We start from the raw sequence: 27,335 nt of genomic DNA, 5'->3' as shown, positions 1-27,335 counted from the left end.
ATGGTTCTAATATTTGTACATCGTGTGTTTGGTGCTGAAAGAAAAAACTGTAGTGATGTCGTTAAGATGACCACATTTTGGTGTCCGTTTCTTTAAGGAACATGACAACATCAATAGCATGGATGAGGACATCCAACTCTTAGGGGCAAAAATGGAATTTTGACGTCTATTTCTCACTTTTGGTATAACTGTCCTCCAAGTCTACCGCTAGAAGTTATTGTCGTTGGGGTTTTCCTTTAAAACACGTCTGTTAGGGAGAGGTTTCCACAAGATACTTTGTTCTCCTCCCCAACCGATGTGGGATCTCACAATCTACCTCCCTTCGGGACCCAGCGTCCTTGCCGGCACTCTTTCCCTTCTTTAATCGATGTGGGACCTTCCAATCAACTCCTCTTCGGAGCTCAGCGTCCTTGCTGACACACCGCTTCGTGTCCACCCTCTTCAGGGCTCAACCTCTTCGCTGGCACATCGCATGACGTCTAACTCTGATACCATTTGTAACAGTTCAAACAATGCTAGCAGATATTGTTTCTTTGAAGTTTTCTTTTTTAACTTCTCTCAATGTTTTTAAAACACGTATACTAGAGAGAGATTTCCACACCGTTATAAATGTGGGATGTTAGCTTTAAAGACCACATGAGTTAGCAAATATGGTTCTAACATGCATGCTATAAAGACCACATGAGTAGCATATGCAAACATAGACAACAAGGACGTTCTTGCCTTTATCTATTTGTTTTTAAATGAGTATTATAAATACTTAGTAAGTAATTCTACGACTAGATCAACATTTACAAACACCAACGGGTTTATGCAATTTTTTTTAGTGGGATCTAAAATTAGCTATAGGTGAGAAATTAATCTGTTTTTTCTTCAAATTATTCGATATGGAAGCTTCTATTAACATTTATGTCATAAAGTCTCGTAATTTATGATTTAATTTTTAATAATAATTTTGTTTATTTAATTTACTAGTTAACATTATTTATTATATGAAAAATCTAAGATTTTAATATAATTAAAAATAATCGTGTTCAAATAATAACTATTTTAGCATGGCTCAGAAAAAGGTTAAAACACAGATAATTAAATCGAACATTAAAAAGAAAATAAATAAATAAATATATAATATACATATATCAAAAGGCTGAAATACTTGTGGGCTTTATTTGATTTTGAATGAACCCTAATATTGGGCCCATTTATTCTAAGCCCAAACTCGACAAATTCTCCTAAAACCCTAATCCATGGTCTTATCCCGACTAGAACGGCCGCTTCTTCACTTTGCTCTCGCAGGTAATCTTTCTTCATTTCTCCTCCGTCATCGAATATCTGTTCTTCTTCCTCGGTATATCTTTAATCTCTTGTAATTTACATTAGTTGATTTTCAAATTTTCAAATTTTTGGTTTTTTTGCCATCGAAACAACGCTGAAGTCCGGGAATTATTTTCTTAAGGTTCCTCAGATAATTAGTCGTTAGGTTTGAGATCGTTTGGCTTGCGATTTCGATACATTTTTGTAGATCTGCGAGTTCCGTGCCTTGTAACTATTAGTTTAGTGAGAACATGGTGTTTCGTTCCTTATAGATAGATAGTAGGTTTTGATTGTTTATATTTCGATTGAATCGACCTCCAATCTGATTATTGTGGAACCAATATGCTATATAGCATTTGTGCGCTGCGCTTGCTAGAATATTTTTTAAGGCGTTTTAGAATCAGAATGTACTTTTCAAGTCGAGGGACCAATTTGTTGTTATTTTTGTGTATTATTCTTATGTGTGGAATAAATGTAATGGTTCTGTGAATAGAATAAAGCGAAAAAAGTTTGAGTAGATGAATCCTCGATCTTTTGTAGTGTATGTACCGGTCTAAATTTATTGCAATGATTGATAATTTCCGATATCTATCGATTTTTTTCTCCAATATTTGTGTTTTTATCTTAAATTTTGGCACGCGGATGAGAAATTTAGCTATTCAACGTTCGTTTGAATATCATAGATGTGGTGAATCCTTGAGAGTCCCACGCAATGAATTTCCCTTTTATTCAGTTAGAACTCCAATGTTGAATTAAAATGCTCTTTAATTTTGTTCGTTTGGATTATGTCTTGATAATGGTTCTTCATGGGTCAGGTAATTAGTTGTAGGGGTGCAGTCGTTGGCTTATTCTTGAATATCCAAGATGGTAAGTGTTTCTTACTTGGGAAGTGATTTTTTATTTTTAATTTCTTCTGGTAATTTGTTTAGTTACCCAGATTGATTTCGATTTGGGAGGTTGTGTTTTGTGATGTGAGTTTCCTTTAATATGCACAGCCGTCTCACAAGACCTTTAGAATCAAGAAGAAGTTGGCCAAGAAGATGAGACAGAACAGGCCCATTCCTCACTGGATCCGCTTGAGGACCGACAATACCATCAGGTCTTAAGCTCTTCTACTACAGTTTTTATTCGTAATTTCATCATTTCTATTCTTATCAGTTTTAAATGTAACGCTCCATTTTGATGTATTCTTCAGGTATAATGCGAAACGAAGGCACTGGCGCCGCACCAAGCTTGGATTTTGAGGTGTTCCTCTTGTGATTTGCTCTTCATCCTGTTTTGAACCTATTTAAGTGTTATGATGTTAGTTTTGGAGAAGACAAAGGATAGATGTCTGAATATTTTTGCCTCTCAATTTAAGAACTTATGGAATAGAAAATCATGTAGTCTTTAGCCTGGCATCTATGTTCAATCTATATCTGGAGTAATTTCAATTCTTAAGATAAATCTCGTGTTCATTTTGTTTAATTTCTATCACAGTTCATCTCTGGTACCCCAGTGTGGAATTTTATTCTGATCTTAATTGCTCAAATACTCATGTGGATGAGCTGAGCTGAGCTGAGCTGGGTGTCTACATTTCTGTTGCTTTACAAGTTGTTCTTCGGATTCATGTATTTCTTAGTAAACTTTGTTACACTAAAGCTATTTGTAAGTGTTTTCTAAAACTATGTAATTGGTGTTAATTTTTGTAACTGTAGCAAATTTTGTTTTAAATAGGGTTTTGTTAAAACTATTTGTAATTTGTATGGTGAAAATTAATATATAAATTCCTACAAAATGGGTACTAACGAAATCTACCCTTCCTTTTTACACTCACAACCATAAATATCAACACATAATTTCTATAATAACCACAATCAATTCTCAAAATAAACTTTCTAAAAACTTAAATTATCTAATAAATTTTAAATTTATTTTCTTGTCTCATAAATTCATAATTTTTAAAATCATCTGATAAATTAGAAATAAGATTAAAAGAAATCAACTAATTTAATTACCGATTCTATTATATACAGAATAAAAAAAGTCATCGAAGCATTGAACATCGAGAAAAAACAAATAAGACAATTTTGTTTTTTTTAACAAAATGTATGGGTTTTTAAATGGGCTTTCCGTTATTAGGCCCATTTGGTTGAAGCCCAAAATCAAAATGACTCTTAAACCCTAATTTGAGTCCTTCCCCTTAGCCACGGCCACTGCATCACTTCTCTCTCTCTCAGGTAATTTTCTTTTCCTCACCACCTCCGTCGTCGATTCTCTCCTCTTCTTCCGGTACGCCTTCAATTTATCCTTCTCCATCTTCCTCTGTACTTTTCGTCAATCGAGTTAAGTGATTAGGCCCATTTGGAACGGCTTCATTTTTTTTTTTGAATTTTTTTGATTTTTTTTTATTTTTTTTGAATCCGAAGATTACAATCATAGGGTTCCTCGGGTATGTTCGATATTCTTCGGCGTATAATTTCATGTAACGGGTTATGTTTTTGTGGATCTGCAAGGTGTATGTTTTTGGTATATTTTTTCTAGAATGGTTTTGGGAGTTATTAGGTTAGCGAGAACTTGGATTTCGCCCCTTGAAACGACTACCTTCCTTCCGATTTTTCCCAGAGATCGACCTTCAATCCGATTGTTGTGGATATGTGCTACTACGCATTTGTGCCCTCGCTCGAAATTTTCGAAGGCGTTTTGGAATCTTCTCTTTTTTGGGTCGAGGGAGGGTTATCGATTTTGATGTATATACTTCCTTACGGGTGAATTTGTTACTAATTGAAGTATTATGCTTATGTGAGCGGAATAATAACCACTTTCTTGCCTGTATTATACGTACCAGTCTAAGTTTACTACATTGATGAGTAGTTTTGGCCTGTGGTTGGATTGAAAAATTCATTTTAATGTCATAGATGAGGTGAATTCATCGAGAACTTCCCCTCACAAAATAAAATTCTTATACATTAACAGAATTTCTATCATTTTGTTATTCATTATCCACTTTGATGCTGTATTAGTAGTGCCCATTCACTTCCGTCGTTTGGTTTTTGTATTCACACTGGTTCTTCATGTGTGGCTCAGGTCATTTGACGTTGCATGCTGTCCTTGAGTGAGCTAAATATTTGATCGACTCATGGCTTCTTTTGTCAAGCCAGAGAATGCTTTAAAACGAGCTGAAGGTGAACGGACATAAAATTCTCTTTTGGGTTTTCTGTAGATTGCATTGTTTTTTAAAGTATACCATGACTTTTAGGGTGTACTTCGTTTTTGCAGTATGTATGACCCTTTTGATGAATTCTGAATGCTCAATGAATTTTTTTCATCCGTTGTTTGTTGGAAAGTTGGTTCGGTGTACATGTTCTGAGTGACATATACAATATATGTATTATTCATGTATGAACGCCTGTCGATTAAGTAAATTAAATTTTGGAAGTTCCCTCTTGAAAATTGTAATGTGGTAATCTTCATGCCATACCGTTATTACTTTTGAGTTTGATAACTTGTGGAAGTTGTTTCGTTATAGGCCTATGATGTATGAACACTATAATTTAGACAACATGTTTATGGTTTGCATTATGTAACATGTAATTGGTTCTTCCATTTTATAACCATGTAATTTGGTTCTTCAATTGTTTTTGTGTGTCTTATCTATTCAGTTCCTTTTCTTATATTATAGTGTGTAAAAAAATTCTAGATATACAAAATGTCATTTTGCCTTTGTTGTGAATTGTGCTTCTTGCCCCTGAGTTTCCTGTATATGTTTCTAGTCTACAACTGACGTTGTATTCACCCTATTTCGAAATGAATGCTGTGTTTACTGGTTTTTTGGGAAATGAAAGGTCGCTAGCATTAATATTTTTTCTCCTTACATTTATCCAGAGCTGATAAATGTTGGCCAGAAGCAGGATGCCTTGCAAGCTCTTCATGATCTTATAACTTCAAAGAAATATAGAGCATGGCAGAAACCTCTTGAGAGGATTATGTTTAAGTATGTTGAGCTTTGTGTGGACATGAGGAAAGGAAGGTTTGCAAAGGATGGTTTGATTCAGTACCGTATTGTTTGCCAGCAAGTCAATGTTACTTCTTTAGAGGAAGTAATCAAGCACTTTATGCATCTTTCCACTGAGAAGGCAGAGCAGGCTCGTAGTCAAGCTCAAGCATTAGAAGAAGCTCTTGATGTTGATGACTTGGAAGCTGATAAAAGACCAGAAGATCTGATGCTTAGTTATGTCAGTGGGGAGAAAGGAAAGGACAGATCTGATCGCGAACTTGTTACCCCTTGGTTTAAATTTCTATGGGAGACATATCGAACAGTTCTTGAGATACTAAGGAATAACTCAAAGTTGGAAGCACTTTATGCGGTAGGCCATACCTTAATTGACAGCTATTTGGTGTATGAGTTATTTTTTCAGTTTATATCTACTGATAAATGATAAGGGTGTGGGGATGATTGTTAAAATCTCGTCAAAGTTTAACTTCGCTTGCTAATTGTTCTGATGGTTGGAGGATTTAAGAAAGCTTCTTTGCATCTGTACCTGGGAGATATGTTTAGGTTTTTTTGGAACTATTTTGCCATAAGTATTTGAATTTTTAGCGGTAACATGAAGGCTATGAATTAATTAGTTAATGTTATGAAGATTGAGGAATGGAGTGTTGAACCTTGATGGGCATGTTGGCTTTTCATAGGATTACTTTCACAATTTCATTTTTTTACTTATAATTTTTCAAAGAGGAGGAAACAAGATTTTGTGCCTTACTCAGTTTGGACATTAATTTTATAAGGATCTGATTTTTTTTATTGTCCTTGATGTGTTCTGTGCTCTTTATAGACTGGATGAATCAGGATGGATTTTGTACCAAGATGTAATATTTCTTCTGGCGTTTTTCATTTGTAGATGACAGCCCATCGTGCCTTCCAGTTTTGTAAGCTGTACAAAAGGACAACAGAATTTCGCAGATTATGTGAAATTATCAGAAATCATCTTGCTAATCTCAACAAGTATAGAGACCAAAGAGATCGGCCTGACCTATCTGCTCCAGAGAGCTTGCAGTTGTACCTTGACACAAGATTTGAACAGCTGAAGGTTGCCACGGAGCTTGAACTCTGGCAGGTCTGAATTTTTCCGTTCTTTAATTTTTCTCCCTCATATAGAGGAAGTAATGTCTAGATTCCTACAATTCATATCTTGATTATCTTCTACGAATAATGCAATTCAAATGATTCCTTCTTACCATTATTTGCAGGAAGCTTTTCGTTCTGTGGAAGATATTCATGGTTTGATGTGTATGGTGAAGAAAACACCCAAGCCATCGTTGATGGTGGTTTACTACGTCAAATTAACAGAGATCTTCTGGATATCGGATAGTAATCTTTATCATGCCTATGCATGGCTTAAACTTTTCTCCCTTCAGAAGAGTTTCAACAAAAATCTAAGCCAGAAGGACCTACAGCTGATAGCATCATCTGTTGTGTTAGCCGCTCTTGCAGTGCCCCCCTATGACTCCAAGCATGGTGCATCACATTTAGAACTGGAACATGAGAAAGAGCGAAGTTTGAGGATGGCTAATCTCATAGGGTTCGGTTTAGACTCCAAACTTGAGAGTAGAGATGTGGTAATGCATTTGCTTAATTGGTTTTAACTTATTATTTTTCGCAACCTGCATATTGCCTTACTCTTTTCTGTTTGTGTTTTTTTTTTCCAGCTTTCGAGGGAAAATCTTCTCTCTGAACTGGTATGTTGGACTCGGTTGACTTGGACATTTTTGTTGTCTTTTCCCTTCTGCCCTCCAAATTTATTATACTTCGATTGCTTCACATTCTTTTGAATTGTTAAGCAGAAGATCTTTAATTTCTCTTTCTCACTTTTCCATATTTCTGACAACTTCAAGTATGTAGCCAATAACTTTTGTTCTCTTTTCTTAGTAGATTTGTGCTTTTGTTTAGGTGTCTAAAGGAGTCCTGAGCTGTGCAACTCAGGAAATTAAAGATCTTTATCATCTTTTGGAGCATGAGTTCTTCCCTCTCGATCTTGCATTAAAATTGCAACCGTTGTTCACAAAAATATCTAAGCTTGGAGGTAAGCTTTCATCAGCCTCATCTGTACCCGAATTGCAATTGTCTCAATATGTTCCAGCTCTTGAAAAACTTGCTACCCTGAGGCTACTTCAGCAGGTACTTATATATTTTATATATTATGAACTTCGCCAAGCCATTACTTATATATAAAGAGAAACATTGTTTAATAACATTTAAATTAGAATGTACTGAAGTCTTTATTTATCTATGTTTTTCCAGGTCTCCCATGTATACCAGACTATGAAAATTGAGAGTCTGTCGCAGATGATCCCATTTTTTGATTTTTCTGCCGTGGAGAAAATATTAGTTGATGCAGTTAAACAAAATTTCATCGCCATGAAAGTCGATCATTCAAGGAACATCGTCTTATTTGGCAATTTGGTATTTGAAATTCTTTTCTTTTTTCTCCCTTCTCTGATATATACAAAAAAAAGACGCTGAGATTTGAGCCATGGTTGATAATTTGATTTTACATCATAATGTGACCCAATTGTTTTTTTACTGCTGTTGAATTTTATGCATTAAGCCCTTCTGATTTTGTGTCGGCTTTTTTATTTTTGTAAAGTTAATTTATGTTGAATTTAGAGGAATGACTAACTTTTTCTGTATATTTATTAAGGATTTAGGCAATGGTATTCTTCTCAGTATATAATTAACTGATGTTTATAGCTTAATTTTTTATGAATCAATGTAGGGTATTGAATCAGAAGGGCTTCGGGACCACCTGACTGTGCTTGCTGAGTCCCTAAACAAAGTAAGAGCCATGATCTACCCTCCTGTAAAGAAAACATCAAAAACAGGTGAAATATTGCCTGATTTAGCAGATATTGTTGATAAAGAGCACAAGAGGCTTCTTGCTCGGAAATCAATAATTGAGAAAAGGAAGGAAGAGCAGGAACGACAACTTTTGGAAATGGTACCCTCATTATACTTTGAATTGCCTTATTCATTGTTCTTTTGGAGGTTCATAAATTGTAAAAATTGTGATCAACTGTGTTTAGGAACGTGAGGAGGAATCAAGAAGGTTAAAATTACTAAAGATAACTGAAGAGGCTGAGCAGAAGCGTCTTGCTTTAGAATATGAACAAAGGAAAAGTCAACGGCTTCGTAGGGAAATGGAAGAGCGAGAACTTGAAGAAGCACAGGCATTACTTCAGGAAGCTGAAAAGCGTGTTGGTAAAAAGAAGGGAAGCAGGAAGCCGGTTCTTGATTCCGTGAGTTTTGTTTGTTACTTATTTTCTTATTGTTGATAGATGTATATTCGATAAATAACATGTGAGTATGTCTCCAGGAAAAGTTGACTAAACAAACCTTAATGCAATTGGCCCTTACTGAACAATTAAGGGAGAGGCAGGAAATGGAAAAGAAATTGCAGAAGCTTTCCAAAACTATGGATTATCTAGAAAGAGCAAAAAGAGAAGAGGCAGCAACGTTAATCGAAGCTGCATTTCAGCAACGTTTGCTTGAAGAGAGGACGATTCATGAACGTGATCAGCAGGTCTTTCTTTCTGAACCATTGTTCCATTATATTAAAGAAACTTTGACTATGATTATCTGTATTTGGCTGCAGTTTTCATGTTCCTTTTTTCTTTATTAATTCTCAATGCGTGAAATTGGATTTGTTAGTGCATTTTGGTAATATAGTTAACTACACATGCATATGGTATGACTAAATAATACATAGGCAAATTACGGTAGTTTTATGCATCTAAAAAGGTCGATATATTTTTGTGGCCTTAACTTCTTTTTTCACTTCAGCCTAAATCGAGAAGTGTTGAAGTCCCCAATTAGCTTTTATGCTTCTCATGTTTTTATATTACTTTATTCAACTTCTGTATGTGTCTTGACATTTCCAACCATAGTGATTTAGTAGAAGGGGATAAAGTTAGTCTTATGATAATGCTTCTCTCTTGATCTTTGCTCAATTTGTTCTTTTGAGTACGTTGGTGGAGACATAGAGTAGAGAGTGGCTACGAGGCTTGCCTAGTCTTTTCAACATGTAGTTATGGGTGGGTGTTAACGATTTTGCTGGATTGTAGGTTGATACATGTCATCTCTGGTCCTTTATGCTTGATGATTTTCCAATCAGTGAAGGAAATCTTCAGCACATTGCACTTGTATCTCATATCACTTGTTTGTCAGCAGCAAAGAACTTATGTGACATAGCTTGAATTTGACCTCATAAATGTTGGTATTGTGAGGGTGGAAGAGAAAGTAGCAGAGAACCCACTACTGTCTTCATGGAATCTTCTGTCCAGTTGGACAAAAAGAAATTGCTTCTTTGACCACTCTCGGTTTGATAGAAAAGTGGGCTGGACAACAGTACTATTGCATGTATTGTAACTTTAAAGCCTGTCAGTGCTGCAAGTTTATCAAAGAGGGAGATTCTTCTTATAATGTGAGTAGGAGTTAATGTAGAGAGAGGGTAGTTGCAAATATACTATGGGTGCTGTTTCTTGAGAATTTCTAGCTGGGATTTACCATGATCCTATGTGAACTTTGAAAAGATGAACTGATGCTTTTGCACGTGACTTATTGATCTAGTGAATTCAACATTTTCAAGTATTACTCTTAATGTTTCTGATGGGTAATTTTGCCATGATTTTCCTGCATGTGGCTTCCACAACATACCATTCTTACAATGCCGTGCTTTACGACAAATATTTAACTTATTGTATTGATTACACCTATTCATTTTTTTCTTTGTGCTTTTATTTTGTTTTTGTTATCAGTTTTTTCCTGCTACCATTGATGATATGTTAATACTTAATGGGGTGTTTTAAAGTTTATTTATTATAAAATGGAGTTCCTTTTCTGCTTTTCAGCTGGAGGTCGAGTTAAGCAAGCAGCGCCATGAAGGTGACCTGAAGGAGAAGAACAGATTGGCAAGAATGTTGGAGAGCAAGGTTTGTTTATTTATTATAATTATTTTCATATTTTTTAGTTTAACATGTGGACGTTAGTAACTCGTACATAGAGGGACCCAAACTTCTTGGTAGAGTAGAGACTATATGCCTTAATTAGTATGCTTAGGTGGATAAGGTTAATAGTTTCATATGGCTTTATTTCAATTACTCATAATCTGTCTGCTCTAACTCTTAGAATTCACTATTCAAGTGTACTTCGATTGAAAAATGTGTAGATCATTTCAGGTTTAATTTGTAAGTTCCTAGAACTCTGCTCTAAATTTAGGATGTTTGGTATGTTGGAAGTATACGAGAGCGCATGATTACTTTTTTATCCGATGGTACAGTGCCCATTTCTTTTTTTTTTCTTTTCTTTATTTAATATAATTCTAAACTTCGTTGATGTTGTGAAATGAAACTTGAGCGTATGAATGTTTGCAGAAATTGTTGACTTTTGACACATAGATCAAACTTAACCTTTTAACTTTTGTTGTATAGAAAATTTTCCAAGAAAGAGTTATCAGTCTTCGCCAAGAGGAGTTCAACAAACGTAGAGCTGAGAGAGAAGAACATATCAGGCAAATAATTCAGTCTCGTAAAGCAGAAAGAGAGGCTAAGAGAAAGAAAATCTTTTATGTTAGGCGTGAAGAGGAGAGGATCAGAATATTGCGTGAAGAGGAGGAAGCACGCAAGCGTGAAGGTATTTGTTAAAAGTTTTATGGTTTTTTATGGGGGAGGGGGAGGGGGGTACTTAGAGCATGAGTTGAAACAACTTCTGCAAAGATATCCGTAGGTTTTAATATAATGTACATTAGCGTGGAGTCGTCATTTGTCTGCTTTTGCTCATTGCACTTTTTTGAACTTTGTAGAAGCCGAAAGGAGGAAAAGGGAGGAAGCTGAACGCAAGGCAAAATTGGATGAGATTGCTGAGAAGCAGAGGCAGAGAGAGCGCGAATTGGAAGAAAAAGAAAGACTGCGGAAAGAAATGCTCTTTAGTGGAGGCAAGTCAGGCGATGCTTCTGCTAGGCCTGATGTTTCTCCTGCTTCTCGACCTCAGGAGTCTAGGACTGCTTCTCCTGCTGCTGCAGCTGCTGCGGCTGCAGCCCCGGCCGCAGGAAAATATGTGCCAAGGTTCCTACGTGAACGGACTGAGAGCTCCAGCCCTAATGCACCACCTCCTGAATCTGATCGATGGGGAAGCAGCAGGCCTGACAATCGACCATCTCAGCCAGGGAGCTGGCGCAATGATGATCGTAGACCTGCTGCATTTGGAAGTTCAAGGTCGTCGTGGTCGTCGTCTCGAGTTCCTGCTCGTGGTGGCCCGGAGCGCTAATTGTGGTGGCAGTCTGGCAAACCGAAGGAAGAACAATTTTGGGTTTGATCGAATGCTAAATCGTTTCTCGGAAAAAGAAAAAAAGATGAGTTTTTGGTCCTATTGAGAAAGCAAGGAAGAGGAAGAGGAAGAGGAAGAGGAAGAGGGAAGAAGCAGGAGGGAAAAGGGTGTAATAATATTTGTAGTTGTGTGTTCTAATGTTTTAGGTGGCAGAAAATTTATTGTTGGAAGAGTTATATGAAGTACTTGAGGCGTTGGAAGCTGTGTTGAATAGCATTTTTATGGAGTCTATTTAAATCAATTGCCCCCTTTTTGAGTTGAAACGATTCCAATTTTCTTGGTGCGAACTCGGTGGACTTATTTCTGAGTTTAAGACTTACAAGTTCATACAATAAGTTCATACAATGGGAAAAAAGGGGATTGGAAGTCTTGGGAGAGAACCATCGGTTGGAACAAATATGAATCTATCATTTAAAACTATATTCTTTTGGTGGTTTTCCTAGATCTAGGTGATCAAATATGTATTTACTACTCTACACACAACCAATCCGTGCGACTATAGACCCACTAGACGGTTTGCACACCTCCTAGGCCTCATGCTAGTTAGGCTAGCGTCCTTGGTGCTGTTTTTGAACACCTAGAAGGAATAGCAACCGTCGTAGCATTATGCTAAACATAATGATCATCTTCCTTTTCATAATATACGCGTCTGTACTCATCATTTGACGAAATATCCCGATGCACGTGAACATACATTTATACTAAGGTCCCAACATTTTTCATAGTAAAAAAATCATGCAAGACATCCCCTCTTTTCTCAATTTCATTTAATTTCATTTCATTTATATCATAACCTTTAAAACATCTCTCGGGTTATACGTCATAAATCTCCTTTTATCTCAAAACATTTCATAATATGACATCCATTTGTATCATAAATCATCAAGACATAATATGACATCCATTTATATCATAATCAGCAAACCATATCATATCATTATAACATATCATATCATTCAACATACCATAAACACAATGAACGTATCAAACATATAACTTGTGCAGGACCATTGAGCACGTATCATTATATATAACACAACTTTTCCAATCATAACGATAGTAAAGTCACTTACTTGAATTACCTTAGCTGAAATTCTTTCTAACTCCAAATTAGCTTGCTTTCGTCCCTCAAATTCGTTCTCACTTATGCCGAGGTTTCACCTATTTTGAATATTCATTTACTTGCCTTAATAAAAATCGAATTCCTAACTTAATTTAATTTAATATGAGAAAATAGGGCTTATATTGACCTTAAACCATTATCATAAGGTCAAAATAAGCTCAACGAGTGTAAAAAATGTTGGAATTGGAACCAAATACACCATTCGAGTCGTTTACGTCGCTTTTGAGCCACTGGAGCCATTGACCATTCGAGTCGTTTACGTCGCTTTTGAGCCACTGGAGCCATTGAGAAGCACTGGAGTCGAGTTGAAGAGTGCGCTGCTAGATGAGCCGAAGTGAGCCGCGACTGGGGATAAGGCACGTGTCATGAAGTGTGGAGCTGAGGCACGCGTGTCGTGATTAAGTTTGAGGTGTGGACTTCAGGTCGGGTTGTCAGCGTTGCGGGTTGCACATAATGATTGTGGGCTGAGCTGTATGGGTACCGATGGTACGATTTTGTATGATTCGAAGGTCAACGCTTCTCCTCTAGGTTCTGTGAAGGTTTCGTGAAAGAAGCTCGACCGGAATTAGACTGGATCAGAGTTGTGTTGGTTATTTTTCTCTCTAGAACCTTCCTTTCTCTCTATTCTATTTTTTCTTTCCTTTTCTTTTCTTTACATTTCTCTAATCTCAATTTTTAGGTAACTAATTAAGGAGGACAAAATGACCAAAATATCCCTCCTGTATTAACTTGGACCATTTTTCCAATGTTTCAACATTTTTCTTGTGTTTGTGGGACTTTTCCAAGTATTTTTCTCTTCTACGTTATCTTGAAATTCCATTCTTAAGATTGTCAATAAAATCCGAGAACTTTGGGCTCAATGTTAAATATCAGGTATTTAATACCTTGTTGGGACTTAGATGTTACAATATGACATGTGCAACATGAATGATAAATGATTTGATTGACATGTAAAATGATGAATTGACATGAAATACAACCCCAAAACACGCATGGAAGACATGATAAAAATGATATGATATTAAGCAAGACGCTAGTATATGATAATGAAAATGGAAAATTGTTCGAACCTCATGCATTATTGTCTGTTCATGCTTCGAGGGATACCCCTTCTTCTTTCACGAAAGTAGGGACCTGTACGCTACGAAGCAAGGAAACGATCATTATGTTTACCATAATGCTGCCAAGATGGTCGCTATTCCTAACAGGTGTCCGACATCAACAGTTACCAGAGAATGCTTGCTCGACCAGAAAGGGATCTAGGAGGTGTGTGAATTGACTAGTGGGACCATACTCGTATGTGTAGACCGTGTGTAGGAAAATTAAGTACACATTCAAATTGCCCGTTTATGATAGCTATCGTAGGAAAATAGACTGTTATGATAGGTCTCATTTCATGAAATTGTATGTGTTTGCATTTAACCCTGATAGGGGGGTTGCTTACCTGAGTTTTCTTAAAATACTTAAGTCACGTGCTACTCTTATTTTTCAGGTAAATGCAAGGCTCTCCTGTACGACTGACGGTGACATCACAATATAGGAGACCATGACACATGCTTAGGATAGTTTCATAATTTGAGTTAGTAGTTTGTTGCAATTTCATTTAGTAGCCTACAAGTTAGTATAAGACATTTTTACTTTAAGTTATTTTTATTATTTCAAGTTGTATTATTTTAATTAAAGACCTTAGAGGAGACATGCAAGATCACAATCACGTTTTATTATAAAGTTTCACTCCGCATTAAATGTTCATTATATGTACAACAACGATTCTAGATTAAGTAGAAAATCTATGGTCATTACAATTATTATATTATATAACTATTATTCTAAAAAAAAAATTGAAACTTTGAAAGTGTTTCCTTTATTCACAACATCTTCATCTATTATTTTAGAAAGTTGTGGTGGTGTTCTTTACAAAAATTTCAATACTTAATTCGTAAAAAACACGGTGCACTGTGGAAAGAGTCAAGAAAGCTGGAAAATTTTTATTCAAATTCTCAAGAGACGTTCGAGAAATGGAGTAGGTTGAGTTCGACCGAACATCAGTTGTTATATTTTCTAACTTTTTCATATTTGATTTCAAAACTATTATAGTGATTTATTGTATTCTAAATTTTTCATAATGGTTTATTGTTTTAAATTGAATTATTTTTTCATACATTAAAAAAATTAAGCGTACTTGAATATCTGAACAAACAGAGTCTAAGATCTACTTGTACAAAGTTGCCTACAAACTACACTCTATAGTTAATAGTTTGATTAAGATCTACTTGTACAAAGTTGCCTACAAACTACACTCTATAGTTAATAGTTTGATCCGATTGAACTGCAACCACTCGTAAGCCTTTCAATCTTACTTAATAAACCAATTACCAACCTATAACTCGGGTGTCCTCATTCGAATCACGTTCGAATTACGTTCGAATCATGCTAACACAATCTTCAGTATTCTGTCTCTCTCTCATTTTGTTGATTAAGGCGGGTTTAAAGAGAAACTAGCAGTCTTGAGTTATAAGAAAAATTATAATTGAAGCAATGGCTATGACATGGTTGCAAATTATGAAGCAAACTTGAAGAGCAGATGTTGATATAGAATGCTAAGACAATGGAACAATCACACTATGCAATCTACAATTTTCTCTGAAATTCATGTTTTTTCTATCTTCTCAGTCAGTCAGTCAGTGAGTGAGTCAGTCCAACAGCTGAGCAAGAAACCAAATGAAAGGCAAGCTTTTTAGAAGTGTCTCCAAAACATCTTTCTTCTTCTACCAACTCTTTCTTTTTATCTCAACCCTCTCATTTTCTTACACGCATCTATAACAATCACCACAGGGAAAGCCAAAAAACAAGCATGCTCACACTGCCAGATGAGGAAAAAAGAAAAAAGAAAAAAAAATTATATGGAGTTATCAACATATACTATGTTATGGGATGGATAAATTACTAGACGGTTATTGTAGGTTTTGTCGCCCTTTTTCCTTCCATGGCGTCTTTCTTTCTTCGACATGTTGCACAGAGGAACGGACCTTCCCATGGCTTTGACGATGGCGAAAAGAAAGGCCCCGAATTCATCGACAAGTTTTCATTTGGGGGTTGATCCACTTGACAAACTGCACATTTGAAGATCCCTGAGTTTGGATCTGACGCTAAATCTTTGCCTAACCTGCATTTCCATTATAAGTGAACATGTTTCAAGTCACTTTTGGATAGAAATTACAATAATTACACCAGAATTCAGCAGTTTTCTATTAATATAACAGTTAGGAACAGAGATAGATTTTTCAACAACGAAAGAAAATCAAAGGTCTTTCGTTAATTACAGTATAATAAATCTACAATGAAGAGAACAATCCTAGGAAACTATCTTAATACCACTATTTCTATCAATATAACAAGTTAGGAAGAACCAAGAGTCCAAGTTAAACTCCACACTATGATATTATTTGGTTTATTGAAGTACGATATATACCAAGCGAATAGAATAATCCTAGGAAACCGTCGTCCGAGCTCAGACAACATACCATGCTTCAAGAGCAAAAGGGAATAAACAAAAGAAAGAAGAAATGCATCAATTATACCTTTCAGCAAGCATAGCGGAACCTTCTTCAAACAATTCCTCCACCACTCCAACAGCAGAAAGTTTATTTGCAGATTTGCCCAAAGAGTTTTGATATTTCTTCCCAAAGAGTGTGGTGAGCACATTTTGCTTCGTCCTTGGAGTTGGTGGTAATAATATAGGTTGCTCGGATGGTATGATATCAACAACTAAGCAAGTTGTATCATCCTTCAACCCCCTCGACCGCAGAGCCTCCTACAATACGAGTCGATCAAAATATTGACAGGATTGAAAAGAAATGAAACTCCTATCAATGTTCCAAAAGGCTAAAGGCAGTTTTTTCAAAGAACTGTGGTGTAAGTAATCCTCAATCTAAACACACAAACAGAATCAACTTGTTCTTTTAGTTTTTATCATCATAAAAAGACCTATGGTTCGAGACCGAAATGTTGAGTCTTGCCTCAAGGAATAAAAAACCTTCAAAGCCTTTTAGAACATTGATCCCATACCATACCATTAAAGTCTACAATTAAAACTCACCTTCACGACTAGCTTAGCAGCAAGCTCTGCAGGTAAACCACGACAAGACTTTGCAGCCATATCAGACGATAAAGCATCCCATATACCATCAGAAGCAATTATTAGTCGTCCGCCAGCATTAGAAAGCTGCATAACCAATTAGGAAAACATAGCAGAGTAGTCAGTCAAGGCACGTTCTGAATAAGTAGTCGAACAACTACTGATAGATTGAGAGGTCACCTTCACTTGCTTAACATGCGGTATCGGGACAATATATTCTCCTACATCTGTATCACCAATGGACCTAGAAAGACATAAGCCACCAGGCCAGCAGCGGAGAGGACCGACCTGTAAATGGAAGTCACATAAGGGACCAAAAACATTATCATGTATGACTAGAGTTAGCAGAGATGCATAACATTAAACCTCATTGCCGCCGAAAACATTGAGCCTCCCAACCTCACCACCACTCGCAGTTACACGTTTCCTCTCTTCCTCATTTTCCTCCAGCCTATGATCAACCGTCAATAGAGAAACCACACCTCCTTGGGTGTCTAATATGCACCGTGAATCTCCCACGGACGCCACTGTAACAGTCCACCCATCAATCACAACAAATGTAACAGTAGTTCCAGAAGTTTCCCCTGCAAGTAAGATAAGATTACATGTCACATAATGGCATTGTGTATTCAAGAAGAAGAACACCGATAGACGACATGCCACATACCTTTTTGCTGAAACTCTATGTCAGTTTTGACAAAACCAGCAACTAATGCTCGAGGAAGGGCTTGTAGCCATTTTTCTCGACTGGCCCCTTGAGGAATTGCACTTAAAACATTACCCAGTAAATGTTCCTTTGCAAAGATAGCGGCTGATATGCCATTATGCCCATCAAAAATCTGCAAATAGAAGCCAGTTCCCCAGTAATCATAGAACTCAAGTAGCACAATAACTAAAGTATTAGATAACTAAGAGCACAAAAAGTTATGAAAGGAAATAATACCGCAAAAACAGAAAATGCAGTAGAAGGGTTTCCAGGAATACGGTGGTAATCAAGCTTAATCAGAAAGTAGTCCTCTCCTTTCTTTGCCAAAGCAGCCTGTCCATACTTCACAAAAGGTTTCTCAACCCTCTCGTTCCTCAGCTCGCGACCAATCAAGGTAGCAAGCGGAACGAGAGGGGGTTTAATCCTTGATACTTCTGTCTGACTCATTTCATCCTATGTTTCGGCATTTCCAAGACCACACCCCAAATTCCTGCTCATTCCTACTCATTCAAATCAACCAAATGAGCCTCGCAACATTAGATGACAAATCCACAAAAATTATTCTCAAACAACTACCACGTTCCGATCTAAATCTTAACACAGATTCAGCAGCATAACTTACAGATAAACAACACTAAACAAAATACTAACCGAAAATGAAGAAACGCACAACACAGAGTCCCTCTCAGACTCCAACGAAACCCCAAGGAAACGCAAAATCAGAGAATGAAACAAAATCCGGAAACCGCTCCCAAATTGAGGGCAATTTCAAACAGGTTCCTGAAAGGTAAAGAAAAGAAAAGAAAAGAAAATCATAATGAGGATGAAAATTAGGAAAATTAAGGACCACAGAGTCTCACAGGCGGTGGTACATTCAGTGTCAGAAACAGATCGAGCAGAGGGGATCGGACAGTGGATAGTGGTGCAACGCCATTTTCACAAAATCTTCAAAATTTCCTTCAAATTATCTAGTCGTAGCAAGGTCGATCGAATGGCGGGGAAAAATTCCCAGCTAGAATTTCTAGAGAGAGAGAGAGAGAGAGAGAGAGAGAGAGAGAGAGAGAGAGAGAGAGAGGAAGATGAAGTGAGAGAAAGAAACCCACCGTTGTTTTTTTTTACTGGTAGAGAGAGAATGAAAGAGAGACGCGGAACGGTGGGGTTGGAGATGGGATTTTCGGCCAAGCTCTCTGATAATGACATTTTTCTCTAAATGCCTATAATACCCTTCAACCATCTTTTTTTTTTTTTATTTAATTTATTTTATAATTTTACATTTCAGTCCCTTTGCTTTGATTGTATTGCAATATAGTCCTTCCTCTCTATATATTTCTATTTTCCTCCCCAAAGGTAATTTTCAATTACACCAACTTTTTAACAAAATTAAAAATAGTTTTCAACTTAAACTCTTATTACTTTTAAAATTTTGATTGATATTCACATAACATAACGATAATCTATGAGATATTAATGATATTTTGGAACGTTTCTACGTATTTTTGAAACGTGATACTTCATATATTGACAATAAATGTACTTTTTTTTTAATTCTATAGTATTGATCAATTTTTTTTTAAATTTAAGAATATTTTTTTTAAATACTCTCTGAAGATTTGAAGTATTATAGTGATGTGATGTATTATGATGCTATGATATATTATGATGATGATGTATTATGATATGATGACATGAGATGTATGATGAGACATGTCATAGTATGATGATATCTCATATTACGATGATGTACATGTATGAGATGTCATATTACACTATGACAATGAAGAGTTTTGTTATACCCAACCCCTAAGTAGTGTTATGAATGATGAATGTATGAAAGTTTATGTATGCATGTTACCTAGGGTAATATGTTAAGGATGTGGGGGGTTGTGTCGCATGAATGATTTAAGATGAAAAGGATAGGGACCTCATGTATATTGTATGTTCATTTACATTGTAATACTTCCCCTCTTATGACGAGTATAGACATGTACACTATGATGATGATCATCATCATGTTTTGCATGATATACGATGGTTTGTTGTACCTCCAGATGTTCGACTACAACCAACTAGCTCGATCATGCAGACCCTGGGGGTGTTCAAGCCAACCTGGTGGGCCCACGCTCGCACATGTGTGTTGTGTGTAGGAAAGTACTACACATCTAATTTTTTTTCGGATAGAAGATCACCTCTATGATGATTTTAAATGATACGTCCCTAATTATTAATTGCATGTATTTGCATTTCCTGACTCCAATAATGGAATCATTAACTATTTCTTAAAATACTCAAGTCATGTGCTACTTTTATATTTCAGATAAAGGCAAGACACCCGTGTATAGTTGATGGTGACATCACAAGTAAAAACGTCAAACTTGCATAGGGTAATTGCATTTAATTTCGTAGATTTTAGATTAGTATAGAACACTATTTACTTGTGTTTATTTTAATATTTTCTTTGTATTATTTTAAGACATTTTCTTAAACATGTAAGTCTATGACATTGTTTTATGGAGTCGTTTTAGATTAATGTTCACACATTAGTAAAAAACTAAGGTAGTTTTTTTAGATTTTAATCTATCACACTATTTATTTTTTATTTTTTAAAGATTCCTATAATTTTAGAAATATATAAATTAAATTATATTGTTACTTTTATTAATATTTATGCCGATTGTTGTTAAATCTACTAATTTCATTAAAACGCACTATTAAAAAATATTCGTAATAAGAATATTTTAAATATATAAAAATATAATATCTTAGATTGATAAGATATATTTTTATGTAGAATTCAAACCATATAATTAAATAAATGGACTTAGATTTAAAACAAAACAATATATTAAATTATTTACATACATCTTAAGAAAATTCTCAGAGGCCACCCAACATAAAACTATGAAATTCATATGATTGAACAACTGTGCACCTTGTAAGTATAGATAATAACTTCCATTTCCTTCCAATTATAAATATGTATTATTTTAAAAATAGAAAAATACAAAAAAAAAAAAAGAAAGGAGTGATTTGCAAAATATGAAAATAAAATAAAATAAAGATATTGCATAAAAAGTCAATTCCTTTCAGAATATTGATCCCCAAATATTATTATTATTATTATTATTATTTATAGAAAATTTGTATATATATATATATATATTATAAATAAATAAAAGAAATATTATATTGGAGACAATGTTATGGAGATTGTGGAAGAAGAAATCAAATCCCCAATCATTGATATTCCAAACAGTATTTCAGATGTTAAAATATCTTTCATTTGCCTAATATACATAATTATATATACCAAATACAATATAAACATAATTAATTAATTAAATAAATAATAATAAATAAGAAAATAAAGGAATCTCAATTTTGTTTTTTCTCTTTCCATTTTCTGAAGGGGCAAAACAAATTGTTGTTGGTTTGCTGTCTCTTTAATATATTTATTTAAAAAAGAAAAAAAATAAAAGAAAGAAAAGGTGACGTGGCCACGTGTGAAGGTGGGACCCAGCTGGGTGAATAAACCACTCAATTAAAAGGGGTCGCCCTACGCCTTCATCCAGCTGGAAACCTCAATTTGTCCGCTCATACCAAGTGGACGTTCCTTTTTTTTTTTTTTTTTAATTTTCTTTTTCTAATCTTACCCGCGGCCTCTGTACACCTTCCCTCTTCGCCCGGCACGTGTCCCCTTTTTGGGTTCATTTTTTTCCCACCACCAAACACATCAAATATCCAATTCCATGCTTCTACCTTGCGTTCCAAATATTGTCTTTATTAAGTTTTTTAATTACTTTAAAAAAAAATATATATATAGATTTTTAGATTTCTAAATTTGGTCTTTATTAAGTTTTTTAATTTTTTAATTTGGTGTGTAATAATAAATTCATAAATTTTTTAAAAATATCATAAAACACCAAATTCAAAGAAACAAAACATTATTTATTTATTTATTAAACCTTCTAAAATTTTAAAGTTACTCGTATCATATCAAATTGAAAAGTTATGAATCATTAGGTAGAGATACGTGAAGGATACTGTATAATAAGTTGGTATGAAACTTAGTCATAGAACATTTAATCGCTCTTTATAAATTTGTTAATGGTAGACGGACTAGATTTGTAACCCATGACTGAAAAAAATCTCTTACCAACTCCCCCACTGCCCTAAATTTCTCACCTCCAATCCACACCACCAGCTCCCTCCAACTCCCCTGATGCACAGGGAGAGAGACAAAATTGTCTAAGCTCCTCAAAATTAAGCTACAATCATTCATCCCAACTCCCAAATTCTTGAATATTCTAAACCCAACTCATTCGGGACCAAACTCCAGTCACTCTAGTTCACGGTCGCAATTCCGTTAAGAAAGAAAAGCAAAAGTGGGATTGAAAATCTAATATTCGTTAATGTTCACTACGTTTAAAATAGGATACAACATACTAACTAACTTCTATAAAGCAGAGAAAATATACTACTAACTAAATTTGAAAAATAAGATAAAATATACTAAATATACTACTAAGTAAATTTTGAAAATGAGATAAGATGTACTATCAACCAATTCCTAAAAAACGAGAAAAAAAAAATCTTAACTAATTCTACGTAACTTTATATTTCAAATCAAATTTCATAATATTCCTCTCAAGTTGACGAGTGTACGTCAATCACATTCAAATTGTGTTTTAGAAAATCAAATTATTGTCTTTACACACCTTTAGTCGTCCGTTTGCTTTTTAGACTTCCAAGAAGAATATGCAAAACTCAAATGATTTGGATACATTGGTTTGTTTTTTTAGACTTCCAAGAAATAATGGCAAGAAGATGCAAAACCTTTTATGTATCTCTCATGTAATGAATCAGAAATAAAAAAAAAAAGAAAAAAGAAAAAAAATCTAGTCAACAGAAAACCCGCGAGTTTTTTGGCGACGCCGGAAATTTCATGGGGGTCATGGAATCACATCCTCGACCCCCACAACTCACCCAAATCTCCAGCCAAACGACATCTCTGTCCTCGGTGACACAATCGCACTTTTGAAGGCAGCGGACTAGCGATTGTGCGGCACTCACTTTCCAACGACAAGTGAGTTAAGCCAATTTGTTCTTACGTCGCCTACGGCCAAGCGACGTATGATCGAGCCTCTAGCCTTGATTTTAAAAGAAGATTTTAGAAAACGAGGGTAGAGAGAGATTTTAGAAAGAGAGAATTTTGAAAGAGACTATATAAGCAAGCAAGAGAGAGATAACAATGACTTAACATATATAACCTTGGGTAGGGAGGAGTTGACAACTAGTCATATCCCCCTATAGTACATTCTGAGTGTAACGACCCGAAGTTTTCTACTTAATTTAAGGTCGCTACTGTATACGTACTATAAATATTGAATGCGGAAGACTTCATTTAAATTCCATAAAACATAACCTTTAACTTAAAACACAGCCATGGACTTACGTGTTTCGAAAACATCTTTAAAACGACACAACAAAAGACTCGAAATAAAATAAATAAGCGTTTAAGTTTAAAACATCCTATTCTATCCTAAGTCTAAGAAAATAAATACCACTATCCTATGCATGTGCCATGATCTCGAGTTGCGATGCCGTCGTCAGCCGTACAGGAATGCCTTGCCTTAACCTGAAAAATGTAGTAGCACATAAAGACCTAGAGTCAGTGCTTAAGGGAACTACCTCTCTTCTACCCCTGAAAGTGGGTAGGTGTGAATTCCATCTTGCACCCCACGTCCCTAGTCATTCACCCAGTCTTACCCCTGAAATGGGAGGCTTATTGAGTCGGCGAACTAGAGCCACTCTCACCCATGCAAATCTAAGGATAATTCCGAATAAACATGTAACGACCCGAAATGTTCTACTTAATTTAAGGTAGCTACTGTATACATACCATAAACATTGAATGCGAAAGACTTCATTTAAATTCCATAAAACATAACCTTTGTCTTAAAACACAGTCATGGACTTACGTGTTTCGAAAATATTTTTAAAACGACACAACAAAAGACCCGAAATAAAATAAAGAAGCGTTTAAGTTTAAAACATCCTATTCTATCCTAAGTCTAAGAAAATAAATACCACTATCCTATGCATGTGCCATGATCTCGAGTTGCGATGTCGTCGTCAGCCGTACAGGAATGCCTTGCCTTAACCTGAAAAATGTAGTAAATGACCCCACTATTGGGGTTAAATGCAACAATCACATGCAATGAAATGATGGGACCTATCTTTCGTTTCATTTCGTTTCGTTTTCCCTACGGTGTAATCCTAACAGGTAATCGTGGACGTGTACCATATACTCTACACGCAGCCCATACGTACGAGTATGGGCTCACCAGCTAGTTCGCACACTGCTGGGCCACTGTCCCTAGCCGGTGGGCATGCTCTGGGGGCCCACCGGGACCCGTTAAAACTAAAACCGTCACGGCAGCGCTATGCAGGGCATAACGATCGTTGTCCTGCCATTTGGATGTACGCGTCCGTACCCTCGTGATGGGATAGGGGTATCCCCCCAAATGCATGATCACACAATATGCATGAGGTCCCACTAGTCCTACAGTCATCATTTAATGAACATAACCCCGTGTCACGTTTTCATGCTTACATGTCATTCTCATTCTCATTTCGTTACATATCATACATATTCCTAGCGGGGTTATGTATCATGCAATTTACCGTATTTCATGTCATACAATTCATTCAGTTACATTTCAATACTCATACAACAAGCCATAATCGTACAAGGGTCACACATCGTCACATGCATTCATATCACATCAACTAAGCAGCATAAATAACATACATTCACGTTCACATGATTTCGTACTTAAGCACAATAATCTAGCATACAATGTATCATATCATAACCAAGTCATAACGTAAACACTTCATAGTCATATCGTTCTCTAACTTACCATAGCCTTAACGTTCTTATACCTATCACAGACATATCATTACGTGACGTACCTTAGTCATATCATCACCAGAACGTATCCTAACGCCATCGTTCTATCAATCTATCACAAACCTATCCCTCTCTACCCATAACCTAACCGTATTCTTTCATCAATCTCTCCTATCCATAGCACTCCGGTATGTAACCTAACTCTAACGTTTCATGAACGTATCTTACTCCTATCGTTACATTTCGTTTTGTGCATCCTTCTCGTACCCTATCTCAAACATATCCTTGAGCACATCGTACCATAATTATTATCATACAAACCACATATTATAACATAACATAACATATAGGAAGCATATCGATCCACAGACAATTCACACATATCAATATATATGACACGTGCAGAACCACAGGGCACGTGTCAACATCAAATATAACCATGCCGATAGTAAGGTCACTTACCTGGATAGCTTAAGTCGTTGTCACAAATATATCTTTAATGAAAGTTCGATTCCGTCCTTTGAAATCTGAGTCAACCTATATGAGCTCATAACATCAGTTTCAAGTTTTATCTCTATAAAATTATTACTCTAATTTACATTGGCCCATTGTTAAAAGCTTGAAATGTTATATATCTATAATTATATTTTTATTAAAAATCTTATTTTTCATACTGTTGTATAATAGAGTAGATACAGCCTTTTCAAGTTATTCTGGGCTTTGCTACTCTCTGTAAACTCTTTGTATTTACCCTCTAGGTTTACCTTTTTCCCTGTATATTTAGTTTGTGGTTTTTAATTCCCTAAGCTTCTTTTTTTTCTTTTTTTTTTATCTGTTTCCTTTTAATTCTGTTGTCATGCCTTTCAAATTTACAGTGATCTCTCTTTCCAAATCTTTCTTTATCTCAGTGTTTCCTATTCAAAAGTTTTTTTGGTCATTCTATCTTTAATCTATTCATTTGGCTACTAATAAAAATTTAATCTAATATTACTAATCTGACCTAATTGACTAGAATGGTATAAATGATTGACATTTAGTTTCTAACTCAAACCTAAATCATTGTAATAATTCAATGAAGATCTAGGTGTGATTTCTAAAAAAAATAGGATAAAAGAAAATAAAGATTTAATATATACTTGTTTATCAGATCTATCTTCACGTAAATCTCCGATGAATCTCAACGGGGTAAAGATCATTCTCATCTTTTTTCACAAGTAAATCTTATGATTATTGATTTTCTGTTTCTTTTTTGCTAACTGTTACTTGCTGGCATAAGGATAGGTTGATGAGAGATAATTGTGGGGAGGGATGAGAGGTTAGTGGGGAGAAGTGGGGAAGAATTTTTTTTTAATTAATTAATTAGTTTATTATTATTATTATTTTAACTAAATAATCTAGCATACAATGCATCATATCATAAACAAGTAATAACGTAAACACTTCATAGTCATGTCGTTCTCTAACTTACCNTAATTTACATTGGCCCATTGTTAAAAGCTTGAAATGTTATATATCTATAATTATATTTTTATTAAAAATCTTATTTTTCATACCTGTATAAGAAAGTAGATACAACTTTTTCAAGTTATTCTGAGCTTTACTACTCTCTGTAAACTCTTTGTATTTACCTTGTGTGTAATCTTTCCTTAGTTGAGTGTTTCCTATTCAAAAGTTTTCTTGGCCATTCTATCTTTAATCTATTCATTTGTCTACTGATAAAAATTTAATATAATATTACTAATCTGACGTGATTGACTAGAATCGTATAAATGATTGACATTTAGTTTCTAACTCAAACCTAGATCATTGTAATAATTCAATGAAGATCTAGTTGTAATTTCTAAAAAAAAAAAGATAAAAGAAAATAAAGATTTAATATATACCTTGCTCATCAGATCTATCTTCACGTAAATCTCGGGTGAATCTCAACGAGGTAAAGGTCATTCTCATTTTTTTCTCAAGTAAATTTTACAATTATTGATTTTCTATTTCTTTATTTGCAGTAATTACTTGCTAGTATAAGGATAGGTTGAGGAGAGATAATTGTGTGTAGGGAAGTTGTTTAGGTATGTGGTTCGAAAGGGACCTCTCCCTCATAATTATATGTTTAACATAATGATTCTTGGGTTTTGTAGAAAGGTTGGAGCATGTGACGANCTGAGCATTTCATGTCTGTCAGTCCTAAACATGATATTTTTGAGGCGTCATACGCCCCAGAACGACAAAAGTAAAAACACTAGAATGAAAAGACATGACAAGGGTTTGGCTTGTCATGGGCATGCGGCCATGGGCAACACCTAATTGGTTGACGTCCCTGTCAACCGACTACTTTCAAACCTTGCGATGTGGGTGGCGGCAGAGTTCAGATCTTCGGCGCGTTCCCAGCTGGTTTCCTCTGTAGGGAGATTCTTCTATTTGACAAGGAATTCACGAATCGTCCGTACAGGTCTTCCTATCTTCCTAACCCTGTCGGCTAGGATCTCCTCTACTTCTTTGGTTTCTTTTTGTTTCAGATCGATGCTTGGTCTCGTGGTTGCATTTCGTTGGTCGTCGTCTGGGTCAGGGTGGTAGGGCTTCAAGTTGCTCACATGAATTACTGGGTGGATTTTCATCCATGCGGGTAGTGCAACTCGGTAGGAGGTAGCTCCGATCTTTTTAAGGACTTCAACCAGGCCTTCATATTTTCGAACTAGTCTCTGGTTCTTTTGGCTGCGAAATCTGATCTGTTCTGGTTTCAGCTTGATGAGAACTTGATCTCTTGCTCGGAATTGAAGGGGGCAA

The 27,335-nt window shown here is 35.5% G+C and overlaps 3 protein-coding genes across 9 annotated transcripts; 2 read left to right on the top strand and 1 right to left on the bottom strand.

Annotated features, from left to right (window-relative positions):
• The first annotated feature begins 1,239 nt into the window (after nucleotides 1–1,239).
• LOC111792792 (60S ribosomal protein L39) lies at nucleotides 1,240–3,027 on the top strand. 3 transcript variants are annotated; one of them, XM_023674381.1, is made up of 5 exons: nucleotides 1,240–1,296; nucleotides 2,130–2,181; nucleotides 2,310–2,413; nucleotides 2,510–2,559; nucleotides 2,794–3,027. In XM_023674381.1, the coding sequence occupies exons 2-4, from the start codon at nucleotides 2,179–2,181 to the stop codon at nucleotides 2,556–2,558; spliced, it is 156 nt and encodes a 51-aa protein (XP_023530149.1). In that variant the 5' UTR covers nucleotides 1,240–1,296; nucleotides 2,130–2,178; the 3' UTR covers nucleotide 2,559; nucleotides 2,794–3,027. The 3 variants fall into 3 exon arrangements, with proteins under 3 accessions (XP_023530149.1, XP_023530147.1, XP_023530148.1); XM_023674379.1 differs by lacking the exon at nucleotides 2,794–3,027 and having other exon boundaries at nucleotides 1,241–1,296; nucleotides 2,510–2,769; XM_023674380.1 differs by lacking the exon at nucleotides 2,794–3,027 and having other exon boundaries at nucleotides 1,291–1,348; nucleotides 2,510–2,769.
• Nucleotides 3,028–3,499: 472 nt separating this feature from the next.
• LOC111792734 (eukaryotic translation initiation factor 3 subunit A-like) lies at nucleotides 3,500–11,958 on the top strand. 4 transcript variants are annotated; one of them, XM_023674302.1, is made up of 14 exons: nucleotides 3,500–3,533; nucleotides 4,381–4,478; nucleotides 5,179–5,660; nucleotides 6,195–6,410; nucleotides 6,544–6,912; nucleotides 7,003–7,032; nucleotides 7,244–7,471; nucleotides 7,595–7,756; nucleotides 8,070–8,291; nucleotides 8,377–8,589; nucleotides 8,667–8,873; nucleotides 10,201–10,281; nucleotides 10,780–10,981; nucleotides 11,151–11,958. In XM_023674302.1, exons 2-14 carry the CDS (start codon nucleotides 4,433–4,435, stop codon nucleotides 11,612–11,614), a joined length of 2,922 nt encoding a protein of 973 aa, XP_023530070.1. In that variant the 5' UTR covers nucleotides 3,500–3,533; nucleotides 4,381–4,432; the 3' UTR covers nucleotides 11,615–11,958. The 4 variants fall into 4 exon arrangements, with proteins under 4 accessions (XP_023530070.1, XP_023530069.1, XP_023530071.1 ...); XM_023674301.1 differs by having other exon boundaries at nucleotides 3,502–3,585; XM_023674303.1 differs by having other exon boundaries at nucleotides 3,508–3,531; nucleotides 4,375–4,478.
• A 3,432-nt stretch (nucleotides 11,959–15,390) lies between these two features.
• On the bottom strand, nucleotides 15,391–18,711 carry LOC111792756 (probable protein phosphatase 2C 5). 2 transcript variants are annotated; one of them, XM_023674333.1, is made up of 9 exons: nucleotides 18,502–18,711; nucleotides 18,293–18,421; nucleotides 17,879–18,141; nucleotides 17,603–17,774; nucleotides 17,302–17,519; nucleotides 17,116–17,223; nucleotides 16,897–17,022; nucleotides 16,379–16,611; nucleotides 15,391–15,963 (listed from the first exon to the last, which is right to left on the bottom strand). In XM_023674333.1, exons 3-9 carry the CDS (start codon nucleotides 18,086–18,088, stop codon nucleotides 15,744–15,746), a joined length of 1,287 nt encoding a protein of 428 aa, XP_023530101.1. In that variant the 5' UTR covers nucleotides 18,089–18,141; nucleotides 18,293–18,421; nucleotides 18,502–18,711; the 3' UTR covers nucleotides 15,391–15,743. The 2 variants fall into 2 exon arrangements, with proteins under 2 accessions (XP_023530101.1, XP_023530100.1); XM_023674332.1 differs by having other exon boundaries at nucleotides 18,514–18,711.
• Nucleotides 18,712–27,335: the final 8,624 nt, after the last annotated feature.

Source organism: Cucurbita pepo, chromosome LG04, assembly GCF_002806865.2.
Source record: "Cucurbita pepo subsp. pepo cultivar mu-cu-16 chromosome LG04, ASM280686v2, whole genome shotgun sequence".
Lineage (NCBI taxonomy): Eukaryota > Viridiplantae > Streptophyta > Magnoliopsida > Cucurbitales > Cucurbitaceae > Cucurbita > Cucurbita pepo.
This window is presented reverse-complemented; position numbering and strand designations above follow the sequence as displayed.

What these genes read in the sequence shown, in the direction of transcription:
- LOC111792792 (XM_023674381.1), top strand. An exon ending in AGGACCGACAATACCATCAG is followed by an intron (nt 2,414 to 2,509) that starts GTCTTAAGCTCT and finishes TGTATTCTTCAG; the next exon opens with GTATAATGCGAAACGAAGGC.
- LOC111792734 (XM_023674302.1), top strand. Translation starts at nt 4,433, where the DNA reads ATGGCTTCTTTTGTCAAGCCAGAGAATGCTTTAAAACGAGCTGAAG. An exon ending in AGTTGGAAGCACTTTATGCG is followed by an intron (nt 5,661 to 6,194) that starts GTAGGCCATACC and finishes TTTCATTTGTAG; the next exon opens with ATGACAGCCCATCGTGCCTT. An exon ending in CCCTGAGGCTACTTCAGCAG is followed by an intron (nt 7,472 to 7,594) that starts GTACTTATATAT and finishes ATGTTTTTCCAG; the next exon opens with GTCTCCCATGTATACCAGAC.
- LOC111792756 (XM_023674333.1), bottom strand. Translation starts at nt 18,088, where the DNA reads ATGAGTCAGACAGAAGTATCAAGGATTAAACCCCCTCTCGTTCCGCTT. An exon ending in CTGCTAAGCTAGTCGTGAAG is followed by an intron (nt 16,612 to 16,896) that starts GTGAGTTTTAAT and finishes CTCGTATTGTAG; the next exon opens with GAGGCTCTGCGGTCGAGGGG. An exon ending in TCCGCTATGCTTGCTGAAAG is followed by an intron (nt 15,964 to 16,378) that starts GTATAATTGATG and finishes ATGGAAATGCAG; the next exon opens with GTTAGGCAAAGATTTAGCGT.